This window comes from Mercenaria mercenaria, chromosome 3, assembly GCF_021730395.1.
Source record: "Mercenaria mercenaria strain notata chromosome 3, MADL_Memer_1, whole genome shotgun sequence".
NCBI classification, from domain to species: domain Eukaryota; kingdom Metazoa; phylum Mollusca; class Bivalvia; order Venerida; family Veneridae; genus Mercenaria; species Mercenaria mercenaria.
Window position 1 is genome coordinate 67,610,147 of NC_069363.1, and position 14,245 is coordinate 67,624,391.

The following is a 14,245-nucleotide window of genomic DNA, read 5'->3' on the forward strand; positions in this document are numbered from 1 at the left end:
TGCATATTCATGAGATATTGTATATCTGCATTATGCATTGCCAAATCTGTTCTGCATCTCACCTTCTTGAAAAAATCTCTTAAATAAAAGTATTTACTACTCACAGTTTGTGTATAATAAATTTGATTGCTTTTATATTGTTCTACAATACATATCCATATATCATGCAATTAAAAAGGTAAGTAATGTTAATACATGAATATTCACAAACTATTAATATCAAGAATTTTGTACTCAACCCACTGAAAAATGAAAATGAAATTAAAAGTTAAGATTAATGAGAGAAGCAGGTTAATTTAAGACAGAGTGACAAATACTTTTATTAAGACTCCTACTAAGTGTACATTTGTACATTTAAGTGTACCCCTGTAATTTGAGATTCAGTTTGTAATATTTGGTATTCTCAGCAAATAGATCTTTATGCACTACGTCTTGAGAGAGAAAGGAAACATCTGTATTTCACTAGGTAGTCTGCAAACCTTAAAACACAGTGGTTGGAAACAAAGGGAAAGTACTCCTACATAAACCATGTCCTTTATACAACATGCAAAAACAACAAAACTTATTGTTTCTATTAACTGATGCCATAATGTCAACTGAAGGTACATGCTTGTGTTAAAGAATTTTAATATACAAGTGCAAAAAATGCTGGCTATATTTACTTTTAGAGCTAAATGAAAAGTCATGCCATTATACCAACATTTGCTTAATTTTCAAAATGACATACAAAACAAGAGGACCATGATGGTCCTGAATCGCCCACCTGTCTCCACGTGACCCAGTTTTGAACTGCATATGACATCGTTTTTTCTATTATTTGACAGTGACCTAGTTTTTGAGCTCATGTGACCCAGTTATGAACTTGACCTAGATATCATCAAGATAAAAATTCTGACCAATTTTCATGAAGATCCATTGAAAAATATGGCCTCTAGAGAGGTCACAATGTTTTTCTATTATTTGACCTAATGACCTAGTTTTTGAAAGCACGTGACCCACTTCTGAACTTGACCTAGATATCATCAAGGTGAACATTCTCAACAATTTTCATGAAGATCTCATGAAAAATATGGCCTCTAGAGAGGACACAAGGTTTTTTTTATTATTTGACCTAATGACCTAGTTTTTGACCGCACGTGACCCACTTTCAAATTTTACCTAGATATCATCAAGGTGAACATTCAGACCAATTTTCATGAAATTCCATTGAAAAATATGGCCTCTAGAGAGGTCAAAAGGGTTTTTCTATTTTTAGATCTATTGACCTAGTTTTTGACCGCAGTTGACCCAGTTTTGAACTTGACCTAGATATCATCAAGATGAACATTCAGACCAACTTTCATACAGATCCCATGAAAAATATAGCCTCAAGAGAGGTCACAAGGTTTTTTTATTATTTGACCTACAGACCTAGTTTTTGATGGCACATAACCCAGTTTCGAACTTGACCTAGATATCATCAAGTTGAACATTCTGACCAATTTTCATGAAGATCCGTTGAAAAGTATGGCCTCTAGAGAGGCCACAAGGTTTGTCTATTTTTAGACCTACTGACCTAGTTTTTGACTGCAGTTGACCCAGTTTCGAACTTGACCTAGATATCATCAAGATGGACGATCAGACCAACTTTCATACAGATCGATTGAAAAGTATGGCCTCTAGGGAGGTCACAAGTTTTTTTTATTATTTGACCTACTGACCTAGTTTTTGACCGCACGTGACCCAGTTTTGAACTTGACCTAGACAAACTTTCATGAAGATCCATTGAAAAGTATGGCCTCTAGAGAGGTAACAAGGTTTTTCTATTTTTAGACCTACTGACCTAGTTTTGGACTGCATGTGACCCAGTTTCGAACTTGATTTAGATATCATCAAGATGAACATTCAGACCAACTTTCATACAGATCCCATGAAAAATATGGCCTCTAGAGAGGTCACAAGGTTTTTTTATTATCTGACCTACTGACCTAGTTTTTGATGGCACGTGACCCAGTTTTGAACTTGACCTAGATATCATCAAGGTGAACATTCTGACTAATTTTCATGAAGATCCATTGAAAAGTATGGCCTCTATAGAGGTCACAAGGTTTTTCTATTTTTAGACCTACTGACCTAGTTTTGGACCGCTCTTGACCCAGTTTCGAACTTGACCTAGATATCATCAAGATAAACATTCTGACTAGCTTTGATAAAGATCCCATGAAAAATGTGACCTCTAGAGTGGTCACAAGCAAAAGTTTACGCACGGACGACGGACGCCACGCGATCACAAAAGCTCACCTTGTCACTATGTGACAGGTGAGCTAAAAATCATGTCCTTTATCTCTCAAAATAATTCTTATATTCATAATGCTGAAAAGTCCTGAATAATTTTCTTGATCTCAATTTCCAATAGCAAATACATGCTACAACAAAAAAGTTTCACATGGACATGATTAAGAAAAACCTGTCTTAAAATACTAGATTTTTTAAAATATATTTCATTTACTCTGTAACAGAAGAAATCGGTTCTGTTTAACCATCAATACACTCTCTTTGTGGGACTTACTTAGTGGAAGATTTTGTAAGACTAAATGAAATATCAAAGTTTCTAAATCAAATAGTATATCCGGTGCTATATACTATATTCTATATACACCATATAAATAAAAACTATCCCAAGGTGTGCTTAAGTTTGTTTACCCTCGCCTACAGTAAAACCAACCCAGAATGTGTTTAAGTTTGTTTGCCCTCATATCAGTAAACCAAACAACCCTTGAGTATAGTTGAGTTTGTTTTCCCTCACTAATGGTAAACCAAACAACCCCTGGAGTGTGAATGAGTTTGTTTACCCTCAACATCAGTAAACCAAACAACCCCTGGAGCAGGTATGAGTTTATTTATCCTTACCACATGTAAACCAAACAACCCTTGAGTATATTAAGTTTGTTTACCCTCACCAATGGTAAACCAAACTACCCCTGGAGTGGGTATGAGTTTACCCTCAACACCAGTAAACCAAACAACCCCAAGAGTGTGTACGAGTTTGTTTACCCTCAATTTCAGTTAACCAAACATCCCCTGGAGTTTGTATGAGTTTGTTTACCTTCCACACTGGTAAACAAAACAACCCCTGGAGTGGGTATGTGTTTGTTTACACTCAACACCGATAAACCAAACAACCCCTGGAGAGGGTATGAGTTTGTTTACCCTCAACACAGTAAACCAAGTCACCCCAGAGTGTGTGTGAGTTTATTTACCCTCAACACCAGTAAACCAAACTACCCTCGGAGTGTGTATGAGTTTGTTTACCTTCATCAACAGTAAACCAAACCATCTCCAGTGTTCGAGTTTGTTTACCTTCATCAACAGTAAACCAAACCATCTCCAGTGTACGAGTTTGTTTACCTTCATCAACAGTAAACCAAACCATCTCCAGTGTAAGAGTTTGTTTACCTTCATCAACAGTAAACCAAACCATCTCCAGTGTAAGAGTTTGTTTACCTTCATCAACAGTAAACCAAACCTCCCCTGAATGTGTCCGAATGTGTTAACCCTGGCTAGTGGTAAATCAAACCAGAATGCTAAATTTAGTGATATATCATCTTTTTTTGGTTATAGACTAAATAATCTTATCTCCGGTCATTTTCAAACAGAGATTTTCATCTTTGGATGTTTTTAAGACAGGTTGTAGAGTAGGTAGAAAGACAGAAACTGTACACAGAATTCCATAAAAAGATAGCAGAGTACAGATTTCTACATATATAACAAAAAAGAAGTTTCTTTGTTCTACACATAACAGTGTGGAGGTAACTTACGGCAGATCTACAGCAGTTGATGTGTCACTCACAATGCTGTTTTTGCCGCCGCCATTTCTGTGTTAGCAAATTTTTTATCAGTAAGCAAACAATATATATAAATATCAATGGAGACCAAAAATGAACCACAATTCAAATTCCAAACTAGCTGATTACATCTTGAATATATTTCAAAGAATAAAAACAAATGAGATTCTTTATTGAATAATGCATGTGCTGCTTTTCTTGTGGTAAAAAAAAGTAAATGAACTTGAAAAAATAAATGGGATTTTTTAACACGAGTAAAAAAGGGACATTTTTGGTCTCCGTGTTTCCAATATGTTAGTGACTGAACTACAAATGATAATAATTTAGCATGCAATAAGTTTTTAACATAAATTACAGTTTTAAAGAAAAGCTGATATCTGATATACAGTCAAACTCGCTTTATACGAACTCATCGGGACCTAAGAAATATGTTCGTATCAAACGAAATTCGTATTAATGAATGTATGACCAGATAATTTGTCCGAGCAATTTGGGCAGTATCATCGGTGAATAGATTCCGATATATGAAAGTAGTTAAAAGTTTTAAACTAATTAAGTCAATTTATTTAGATAACATTGAAATTACTCAAGGAAAGACATACTTAAACATATAAAACTGTATTAATTTAAATTTTAATGTGCAGTCGGGGTCCAGGGCGCCAAATTACATCCACCGCCAACATTGAAGCTTGTACTTTAAACAATAATTCTTAGAGGTATAAAAGTTTGTATATTTTGTAAGACACAGCCTACGTATATCGACACCAGAACGTCAATAATGTGTTTAAAATTATTTACACCTCATTAAATCTTGACCTGTCAATTGATTAAATTGTTTTATATTGACATGATACACAAAGGACCGAGTGTTTGTTTTTGAATAAGTGTGAATCTACTCCGTTGTCCAATTGCCACTCGGCACAAGCTTGACCATATTATTATTTTCAACACATTTTATAACGGCCACGACTTCTAAAAATAATTCGTATCAAAAGATGGAAAAGTATAATATTTAAGCTTATTGGGACCTCCAAAATGTGTTCGTATCTACCGATTATTCGTATCAAGCGAGTTCGCTATTACCGAAATAATTTTACAAAGAAAATAGAAGGACTCGGCCGGGGAATTCGAACTTTGTTCGTTTAATCCGAAAATTCGTTTCAAGCGAGTTCGTATTAAGTGGACTCGACTGTATATTCACAGTAATCTTTCCTATCTATTTTCGCCAGACATTTTTTCCATCCTCCATAGATAACTTCACAAAATATTTTCATGCCAGTTATCATGACTCTTTGTTTACTGCCCTTTGCTTGAAACAGGTAAATATTTCAGCAAACAAAACCAATAGTGAAAAGGGCGTACAAGGTGTTTTAAAGCCCCTTTTTGAGAAAGTAGTGCCATTTTGATGTTTTTTGAAGAACTCCTTTATTTTCTTACATCACTTACAAACATATTGTACTCCGATTCCTAAAATTTCCTTTATACTTATCATACAAAACCTATGACTATGACGATACAAGATATATAATTCACAATGCATATAACACAATAACATATGCCTGTACCTGTATTGACTTTGTCACAAAAATACACAAACATCTTCATGAAAACATATGTTTATTGTTTCATACATAGTACACATAATATTTTAAACAATCAAATGTGCATATATTAAATAGCATGTGATAGACTGTACCTACCCCATTTTCTCGAGTTTTCCTTTCTGTCGAGCCTGTATCGAGGATGCTGTTACCCCCGCATGACGACACATCATGTATATTGCAATACTCAACATTACAATGTTTATCTGGTAATATACAAAAAAAATCCAACAAGGTTTTTTTTTCATTCAAGGAAAGACTTAATGTAGTTTTCAAATCTATCTCTGGGAAATCAATATAATATACAATTTTTATCTAGCCTAGATATTATAAATGTCTATCTCTTAAAAATATTTCAAAGAATATATTTCCAATGAAGACGATCTTCTACCACAATTTTGCTATCTGAAATCTTCAAATTTCAGCATAAATTATTGCTTTTGAACAGTGTGTAGAAATGACAAAATACAGGTAAAACATATCTTGTATAGTGAGACATCTGAGAAACATTATTACTTCTATACTACAGATAAATGTATACATATCTCAACTTTTTCAGACAACTAACTCTGGCTCCAAGTTTATAAAACTTTAATAAAACTTTAATACTGAAATCAGTCTGAGAATATCAACTTGCTGCTTGTCACTTTTAAAATTTTACTTTTTTTGTTGGGTTACCTCACACTGTTGTAAATTGAACTACAGTTTAAAACTTAAAAATGACTAACATTTTTCAAGAGATGTCAACTATATAGGTAACTGGTAGCAATATATATGAATGATTGATATAAAATATAAAACTTACAAGAACAACAATGGCAGCCGGAATAACGAAACTCAAAATGAAATAATTGTCTGTCCTCAACCAACAACTGAAATTGTTATAAAACATATATTATACAAAATAAGGCAGCAATTTAAACTAACAACAAACAACACCCATTGTTACCATCTGCAGATTTATTATTTAAATGTCATGTTCATTTTTTTTCTTTTGCTGAATTATTACAGGATAATAAAATGGATGTGATAAGTCACTTCCTGACAATCAGTGAATGGTAAATTTGTTTCACATGCTTCCTAAAGCTTGTTAAGTGTCATTTTCTCAACTCATCTGTCTATGTAAATTTGACAAAATTTAAGGTACTCTGTTCTAGTTTATCACCGAAATCATTCTTCTTGAATAATAAAGTATAAAGAAAAAATCACAACCACTATTTCATAAAACATACACTGTACTACATGACATGACAACAGGAAATATAATACACTGAATTAACGTAGAGCTAAATGCAATGTTTAAGCAGAGAATCTGTATAATGAACTATCACTGTACAATGAACTATCATTGTACAATGAACTATCACTGTACAATGACCTATCACTGTACAATGACCTATCACTGTTGACCTATCACTGTACAATGACCTATCACTGTACAATGACCTATCACTGTACAATGACCTATCACTGTTGACCTATCACTGTACAATGACCTATCACTGTTGACCTATCACTGTACAATGACCTATCACTGTTGACCTATCACTGTATAATGACCTATCACTGTTGACCTATCACTGTACAATGACCTATCGCTGTACAATGACCTATCACTGTTGACCTATCACTGTACAATGACCTATCACTGTACAATGACCTATCACTGTTGACCTATCACTGTACAATGACCTATCACTGTTGACCTATCACTGTACAATGACCTATCACTGTTGACCTATCACTGTACAATGACCTATCACTGTTGACCTATCACTGTACAATGACCTATCGCTGCACAATGACCTATCACTGTTGACATATCACTGTACAATGACCTATCACTGTACAATGAACTATCATTGTACAATGACCTATCGCTGTACAATGACCTATCACTGTTGACCTATCACTGTACATTGACCTATCACTGTACAATGACCTATCGCTGTACAATGACCTATCACTGTTGACCTATCACTGTACATTGACCTATCACTGTACATTGACCTATCACTGTACAATGACCTATCGCTGTACATTGACCTATCGCTGTACAATGACCTATCGCTGTACAATGACCTATCGCTGTTGACCTATCACTGTACATTGACCTATCACTGTACAATGACCTATCGCTGTACAATGACCTATCACTGTACAATGACCTATCACTGTTGACCTATCACTGTACAATGACCTATCACTGTACAATGACCTATCGCTGTACATTGACCTATCACTGTACAATGACCTATCACTGTACAATGACCTATCACTGTACATTGACCTATCACTGTTGACCTATCACTGTACAATGACCTATCACTGTACAATGACCTATCACTGTACAATGACCTATCACTGTACAATGACCTATCACTGTACATTGACCTATCACTGTACAATGACCTATCACTGTACAATGACCTATCACTGTACAATGACCTATCACTGTACATTGACCTATCACTGTACAATTACCTATCACTGTACAATGACCTATCACTGTACAATGACCTATCACTGTTGACCTATCACTGTACATTGACCTATCACTGTACATTGACCTATCACTGTACAATGACCTATCACTGTACATTGACCTATCACTGTACAATGACCTATCACTGTACATTGACCTATCACTGTACATTGACCTATCACTGTACATTGACCTATCACTGTACAATGACCTATCACTGTACATTGACCTATCACTGTACATTGACCTATCACTGTTGACCTATCACTGTACAATGACCTATCGCTGTTGACATATCACTGTACAATGACCTATCACTGTACAATGAACTATCACTGTACAATGACCTATCACTGTTGACCTATCACTGTACATTGACCTATCACTGTACATTGACCTATCACTGTACAATGACCTATCACTGTACAATGACCTATCACTGTTGACCTATCACTGTACATTGACCTATCGCTGTACATTGACCTATCACTGTACAATGACCTATCACTGTACATTGACCTATCACTGTACAATGACCTATCACTGTACAATGACCTATCACTGTTGACCTATCACTGTACATTGACCTATCGCTGTACATTGACCTATCACTGTACAATGACCTATCACTGTACATTGACCTATCGCTGTACATTGACCTATCGCTGTACATTGACCTATCACTGTACATTGACCTATCACTGTACAATGACCTATCGCTGTACAATGACCTATCACTGTACAATGACCTATCACTGTTGACCTATCACTGTACAATGACCTATCACTGTACAATGACCTATCACTGTTGACCTATCACTGTACATTGACCTATCGCTGTACACTGACCTATCGCTGTACATTGACCTATCACTGTACATTGACCTATCACTGTACAATGACCTATCGCTGTACAATGACCTATCACTGTACAATGACCTATCACTGTTGACCTATCACTGTACAATGACCTATCGCTGTTGACATATCACTGTACAATGACCTATCACTGTACAATGACCTATCACTGTTGACCTATCACTGTACAATGACCTATCACTGTTGACCTATCACTGTACAATGACCTATCGCTGTACAATGACCTATCACTGTTGACCTATCACTGTACATTGACCTATCACTGTACATTGACCTATCACTGTACAATGACCTATCGCTGTACATTGACCTATCGCTGTACAATGACCTATCGCTGTACAATGACCTATCGCTGTTGACCTATCACTGTACATTGACCTATCACTGTACAATGACCTATCGCTGTACAATGACCTATCACTGTACAATGACCTATCACTGTTGACCTATCACTGTACAATGACCTATCACTGTACAATGACCTATCGCTGTACATTGACCTATCACTGTACAATGACCTATCACTGTACAATGACCTATCACTGTACATTGACCTATCACTGTTGACCTATCACTGTACAATGACCTATCACTGTACAATGACCTATCACTGTACCTATCACTGTACAATGACCTATCACTGTACAATGACCTATCACTGTACATTGACCTATCACTGTACATTGACCTATCACTGTACATTGACCTATCACTGTACAATGACCTATCACTGTACATTGACCTATCACTGTACAATGACCTATCACTGTTGACCTATCACTGTACAATGACCTATCGCTGTTGACATATCACTGTACAATGACCTATCACTGTACAATGAACTATCACTGTACAATGACCTATCACTGTTGACCTATCACTGTACATTGACCTATCACTGTACATTGACCTATCACTGTACAATGACCTATCACTGTACAATGACCTATCACTGTACATTGACCTATCGCTGTACATTGACCTATCACTGTACAATGACCTATCACTGTACATTGACCTATCACTGTACAATGACCTATCACTGTACAATGACCTATCACTGTTGACCTATCACTGTACATTGACCTATCGCTGTACATTGACCTATCACTGTACAATGACCTATCGCTGTACATTGACCTATCGCTGTACATTGACCTATCGCTGTACATTGACCTATCACTGTACAATGACCTATCGCTGTACAATGACCTATCACTGTACAATGACCTATCACTGTTGACCTATCACTGTACAATGACCTATCACTGTACAATGACCTATCACTGTTGACCTATCACTGTACATTGACCTATCGCTGTACACTGACCTATCGCTGTACATTGACCTATCACTGTACATTGACCTATCACTGTACAATGACCTATCGCTGTACAATGACCTATCACTGTACAATGACCTATCACTGTTGACCTATCACTGTACAATGACCTATCGCTGTTGACATATCACTGTACAATGACCTATCACTGTACAATGACCTATCACTGTACAATGACCTATCACTGTTGACCTATCACTGTACATTGACCTATCACTGTACATTGACCTATCACTGTACAATGACCTATCACTGTACAATGACCTATCACTGTTGACCTATCACTGTACATTGACCTATCGCTGTACATTGACCTATCACTGTACAATGACCTATCGCTGTACAATGACCTATCGCTGTACAATGACCTATCGCTGTTGACATATCACTGTACAATGACCTATCACTGTACAATGACCTATCACTGTACAATGACCTATCACTGTTGACCTATCACTGTACAATGACATATCACTGTTGACCTATCACTGTACAATGACCTATCGCTGTACAATGACCTATCACTGTACATTGACATATCACTGTTGACATATCACTGTACAATGACCTATCACTATACAATGACCTATCACTGTACATTGACCTATCGCTGTACAATGACCTATCACTGTACAATGACCTATCACTGTTGACATATCACTGTACAATGACCTATCACTGTACAATGAACTATCATTGTACAATGACCTATCGCTGTACAATGACCTATCACTGTTGACCTATCACTGTACAATGACCTATCACTGTACAATGACCTATCACTGTACAATGAACAATCACTGTACAATGAACTATATCACCGTGCAATGAACTATCACTATACAATGAACTATCACTGTACAATGAACTATTTCACTGTACAATGAACTATCACTGTTCATTCACTGTACAATGAACTATCACTTTTACTTCAAATAAATCTTCCTTAGACAGTATATAGCAACCAGAACATTTTTGAAATAGTTATCGAACACAGTGTCTTTGTACAATGGTTTAGAAAACAAACTTGATTACCAAATAAAATCATTAGTAAGGTGATTGTTTCACCAATACTGACCTAAGTAACTTTACAGTCCTATATACAGACACAGTTTCTGTGTACAGTATGACAATATTTGCCTGTGAATATGATTATTTCTATATTTTAGGCAAAATCAAACTTACTGGTTTTCTGTACCATAGCCAGTATGATCAATGGCTGCCGATATTCCGACAATTACAGCTGGTACACCTGCAGCGATAAATGTTTTATATTTATAATTACAGCTTGTAAACCTGCAGAGATAAATGTTTTACATTTACACTTACAGCTTGTAAACCTGCAGAGATAAATGTTTTACATTTACATTTAGAGCTTGTAAACCTGCAGAGATAAATGTTTTACATTTACATTCATTTACAGCTGGTACACCTGCAGAGATAAATGTTTTACATTTACAGCTTGTAAACCTGCAGAGATAAATGTTTTACATTTACATTCATTTACAGCTGGTACACCTGCAGAGATAAATGTTTTATATTTACAATTACAGCTTGTAAACTTACAGAGATAAATGTTTTACATTTACAGCTAGTACACCTGCAGAGATAAATGTTTTACATTTACAATTACGGCTTGTAAATCTGCAGAGATAAATGTTTTACATTTACAATTACAGCTTGTAAACCTGCAGAGATAAATGTTTTACATTTACAGCTGGTACACCTGCAGAGATAATGTTTTACATTTACAATTACAGCTTGTAAACCTGCAGAGATAATGTTTTACATTTACATTTACAGCTGGTAAACCTGCAGAGATAATGTTTTACATTTACAATTACAGCTTGTAAAACTACAGAGATAATGTTTTACATTTACAATTACAGCTTGTAAACCTACAGAGATAAATGTTTTACATTTACAGCTTGTAAACCTACAGAGATAATGTTTTACATTTACAGCTGGTACACCTGCAAAGATAAAAAGTTTTACATATACATTTACCTGCAGAGATAAATGTTTTTTTACTGGTTTCATGTCACACCGACACAATTATGGGTCATACGGCCACTTTCCAGTTTTGATGGTGGAGGAAGTCCCAAGGTGCCCTTCCATGCATTATTCCATCATGAGCAGGTACCTTGGTAGAACCACCAATTTTCCTAGATGGCTTAATGACATGACAAATTCAATGTCCTGAGCAAAGCTAGAACACATCTCGGTGCGAGGCAAATGATTTGAAGTCAGTGACCTTAACCACTTGGTCAAGGAGGTCCAATAATAGATGCTTTATGTGTAAGGTTACAGATGGTACACCTACAGAGATGGATGTTTTACATATACAGTCAAACATTTTCTTTCCTCTGAGTACTGGAAACAATTTGATACAGAAATAATACAAAAGTCAGTTGAGTGCAAGACAATGAATCAAGGTCTTCTGTTCCCCCATCAGGCAAGGTGAAGTTCTCTGTGATGACTTGAAAAAAACTAGAATGTGTCTGTAGGACACAGGGTGTGCCCCCCACTGGTACATCTGTCATAAATGAGGGCCAATAATTCAAATGTTTGCAGTCTTAATGGGGTATAGCCTCAACAATCATTTTATGAAAAGGATTCATTATTCTAGGCCCTTAACTTTTTGAGCTATGAGCATCACAAACAAAAAATCCACTATTTTGGTTATTTCACGGGCCATAACTGTGTAATAAGAGCTAAGATTCTCAAGAGGAATGCCAAGTGTGCAAGTTCACATCACGATAAAGACTCCAGCAAGGTTTCCTGAATTTACATCTGATACTTTTTGAGCTAGGCACATAATTAGATGAAAAAGTGCATTTTTTTACTATTTCAAGGTCCATAACTTTGAAAATAGGGGGTGGAGCCAGCCAAAAAATTAGAGGTGTGCAAGTTTATATCATAATAAAGACTTATGCAAGTTTTCAACCGTTTATATTAAATACTTTTTGAGCTAGGTGCATCACAAGGTGAAAATGTGTATTTTTGACTATTTCAGGGGCCATAACTTTAAAAATAGGGGGCGGACCCAAATGAAAAACTAGAGATGCTTTTAAGAAAAGCACATGTCTCCCACAACTGCCCCTATGAAAAATGTTAGTTTCTCTAGATGTTTTAGACGAGTGGATCCAATTAGATGGTCTGGATGAGTAGATCCAATCAGTAATTCAAGGGCCATAAATCAAAAGTGCCTGGGCGGATTTGGCTAGTTATCGGACTTGGGCAAGGTATTATGGCCAAACACATTTTGTTCAAGTTTGGTGATGATCGGATGAGAAATGTTCGACTTAGAGAGTGGACAAGAGTAAACAGAAGGATTTTTTCGGTAATTCAAGGGCCGTAACTCTAAAATGCCTGGACAGATTTGGCTAGTTATCAAACTTGGCCAAGGTCTCATGGTCAAACACATTTTGTTCAAGTTTGGTGAAGATCGGATGAGAAATGTTCGACTTAGAGTGCGGACAAGAGTAAAAAGGCCGATTTTCGATAATTCAAGGGCCGTAACTCCAAAATGCCTGGCCCGATTTGGCTAGTTATCAAACTTGGCCAAGGTCTCATGGTCAAACACATTTTGTTCAAGTTTGGTGAAGATCGGATGAGAAATGTTTGATTAAGAGTGCGGACATGAGTAAAAAGGCCAATTTTTCGATAATTCAAGGGCCGTAACTCTAAAATGCCTCGACCGATTTGGCTAGTTATCAAACTTGGCCGAGGTCTCATGGTCAAACACATTTTGTTCAAGTTTGGTGAAGATCGGATGAGAAATGTTTGAATTAGAGTGTAGACAAGAGTAAAAAGACCGGCTTTCGGTAATTCAAGGGCCATAACTCTAAGATGCCTGGACAGATTTGGCTAGTTATCGAACTTGGCCGAGGTCTTATGGTCAAACACATTTTGTTCAAGTTTGGTGAAAATCGGATGAGAAATGTTTGACTTAGAGTGCGGACAAGCTTTGTGACAGACACACACACAGACAGACTGGAGTAAATCAATATGTCTCCCACACCACTGTGTGGTGGGAGACATAATAGGAGGTGCGCAAGTTCATATCATGATTAAGACTCATGCAAGTTTTTCATGAATCTATATCAAATAC

General features: G+C 36.3%; 1 protein-coding gene across 12 annotated transcripts in view; it reads right to left on the reverse strand.

The window, feature by feature from the left end:
* Positions 1–14,245, reverse strand: part of LOC123524481 (adhesion G protein-coupled receptor L1-like) — a 95,963-nt gene that overhangs the window by 11,798 nt on the left and 69,920 nt on the right. For 11 of the 12 annotated variants that reach the window (XM_045302702.2, XM_045302700.2, XM_045302704.2 and 8 more), the window contains 4 exons: positions 11,317–11,383; positions 6,231–6,297; positions 5,525–5,631; positions 3,798–3,854 (listed from right to left, as the gene is read on the reverse strand). In XM_045302702.2, the coding sequence (XP_045158637.2) occupies positions 3,798–3,854; positions 5,525–5,631; positions 6,231–6,297; positions 11,317–11,383 (298 nt within the window). The remainder of the gene's footprint in view (positions 1–3,797; positions 3,855–5,524; positions 5,632–6,230; positions 6,298–11,316; positions 11,384–14,245) is intronic. The other variant, XM_053538839.1, reaches the window with a different exon arrangement.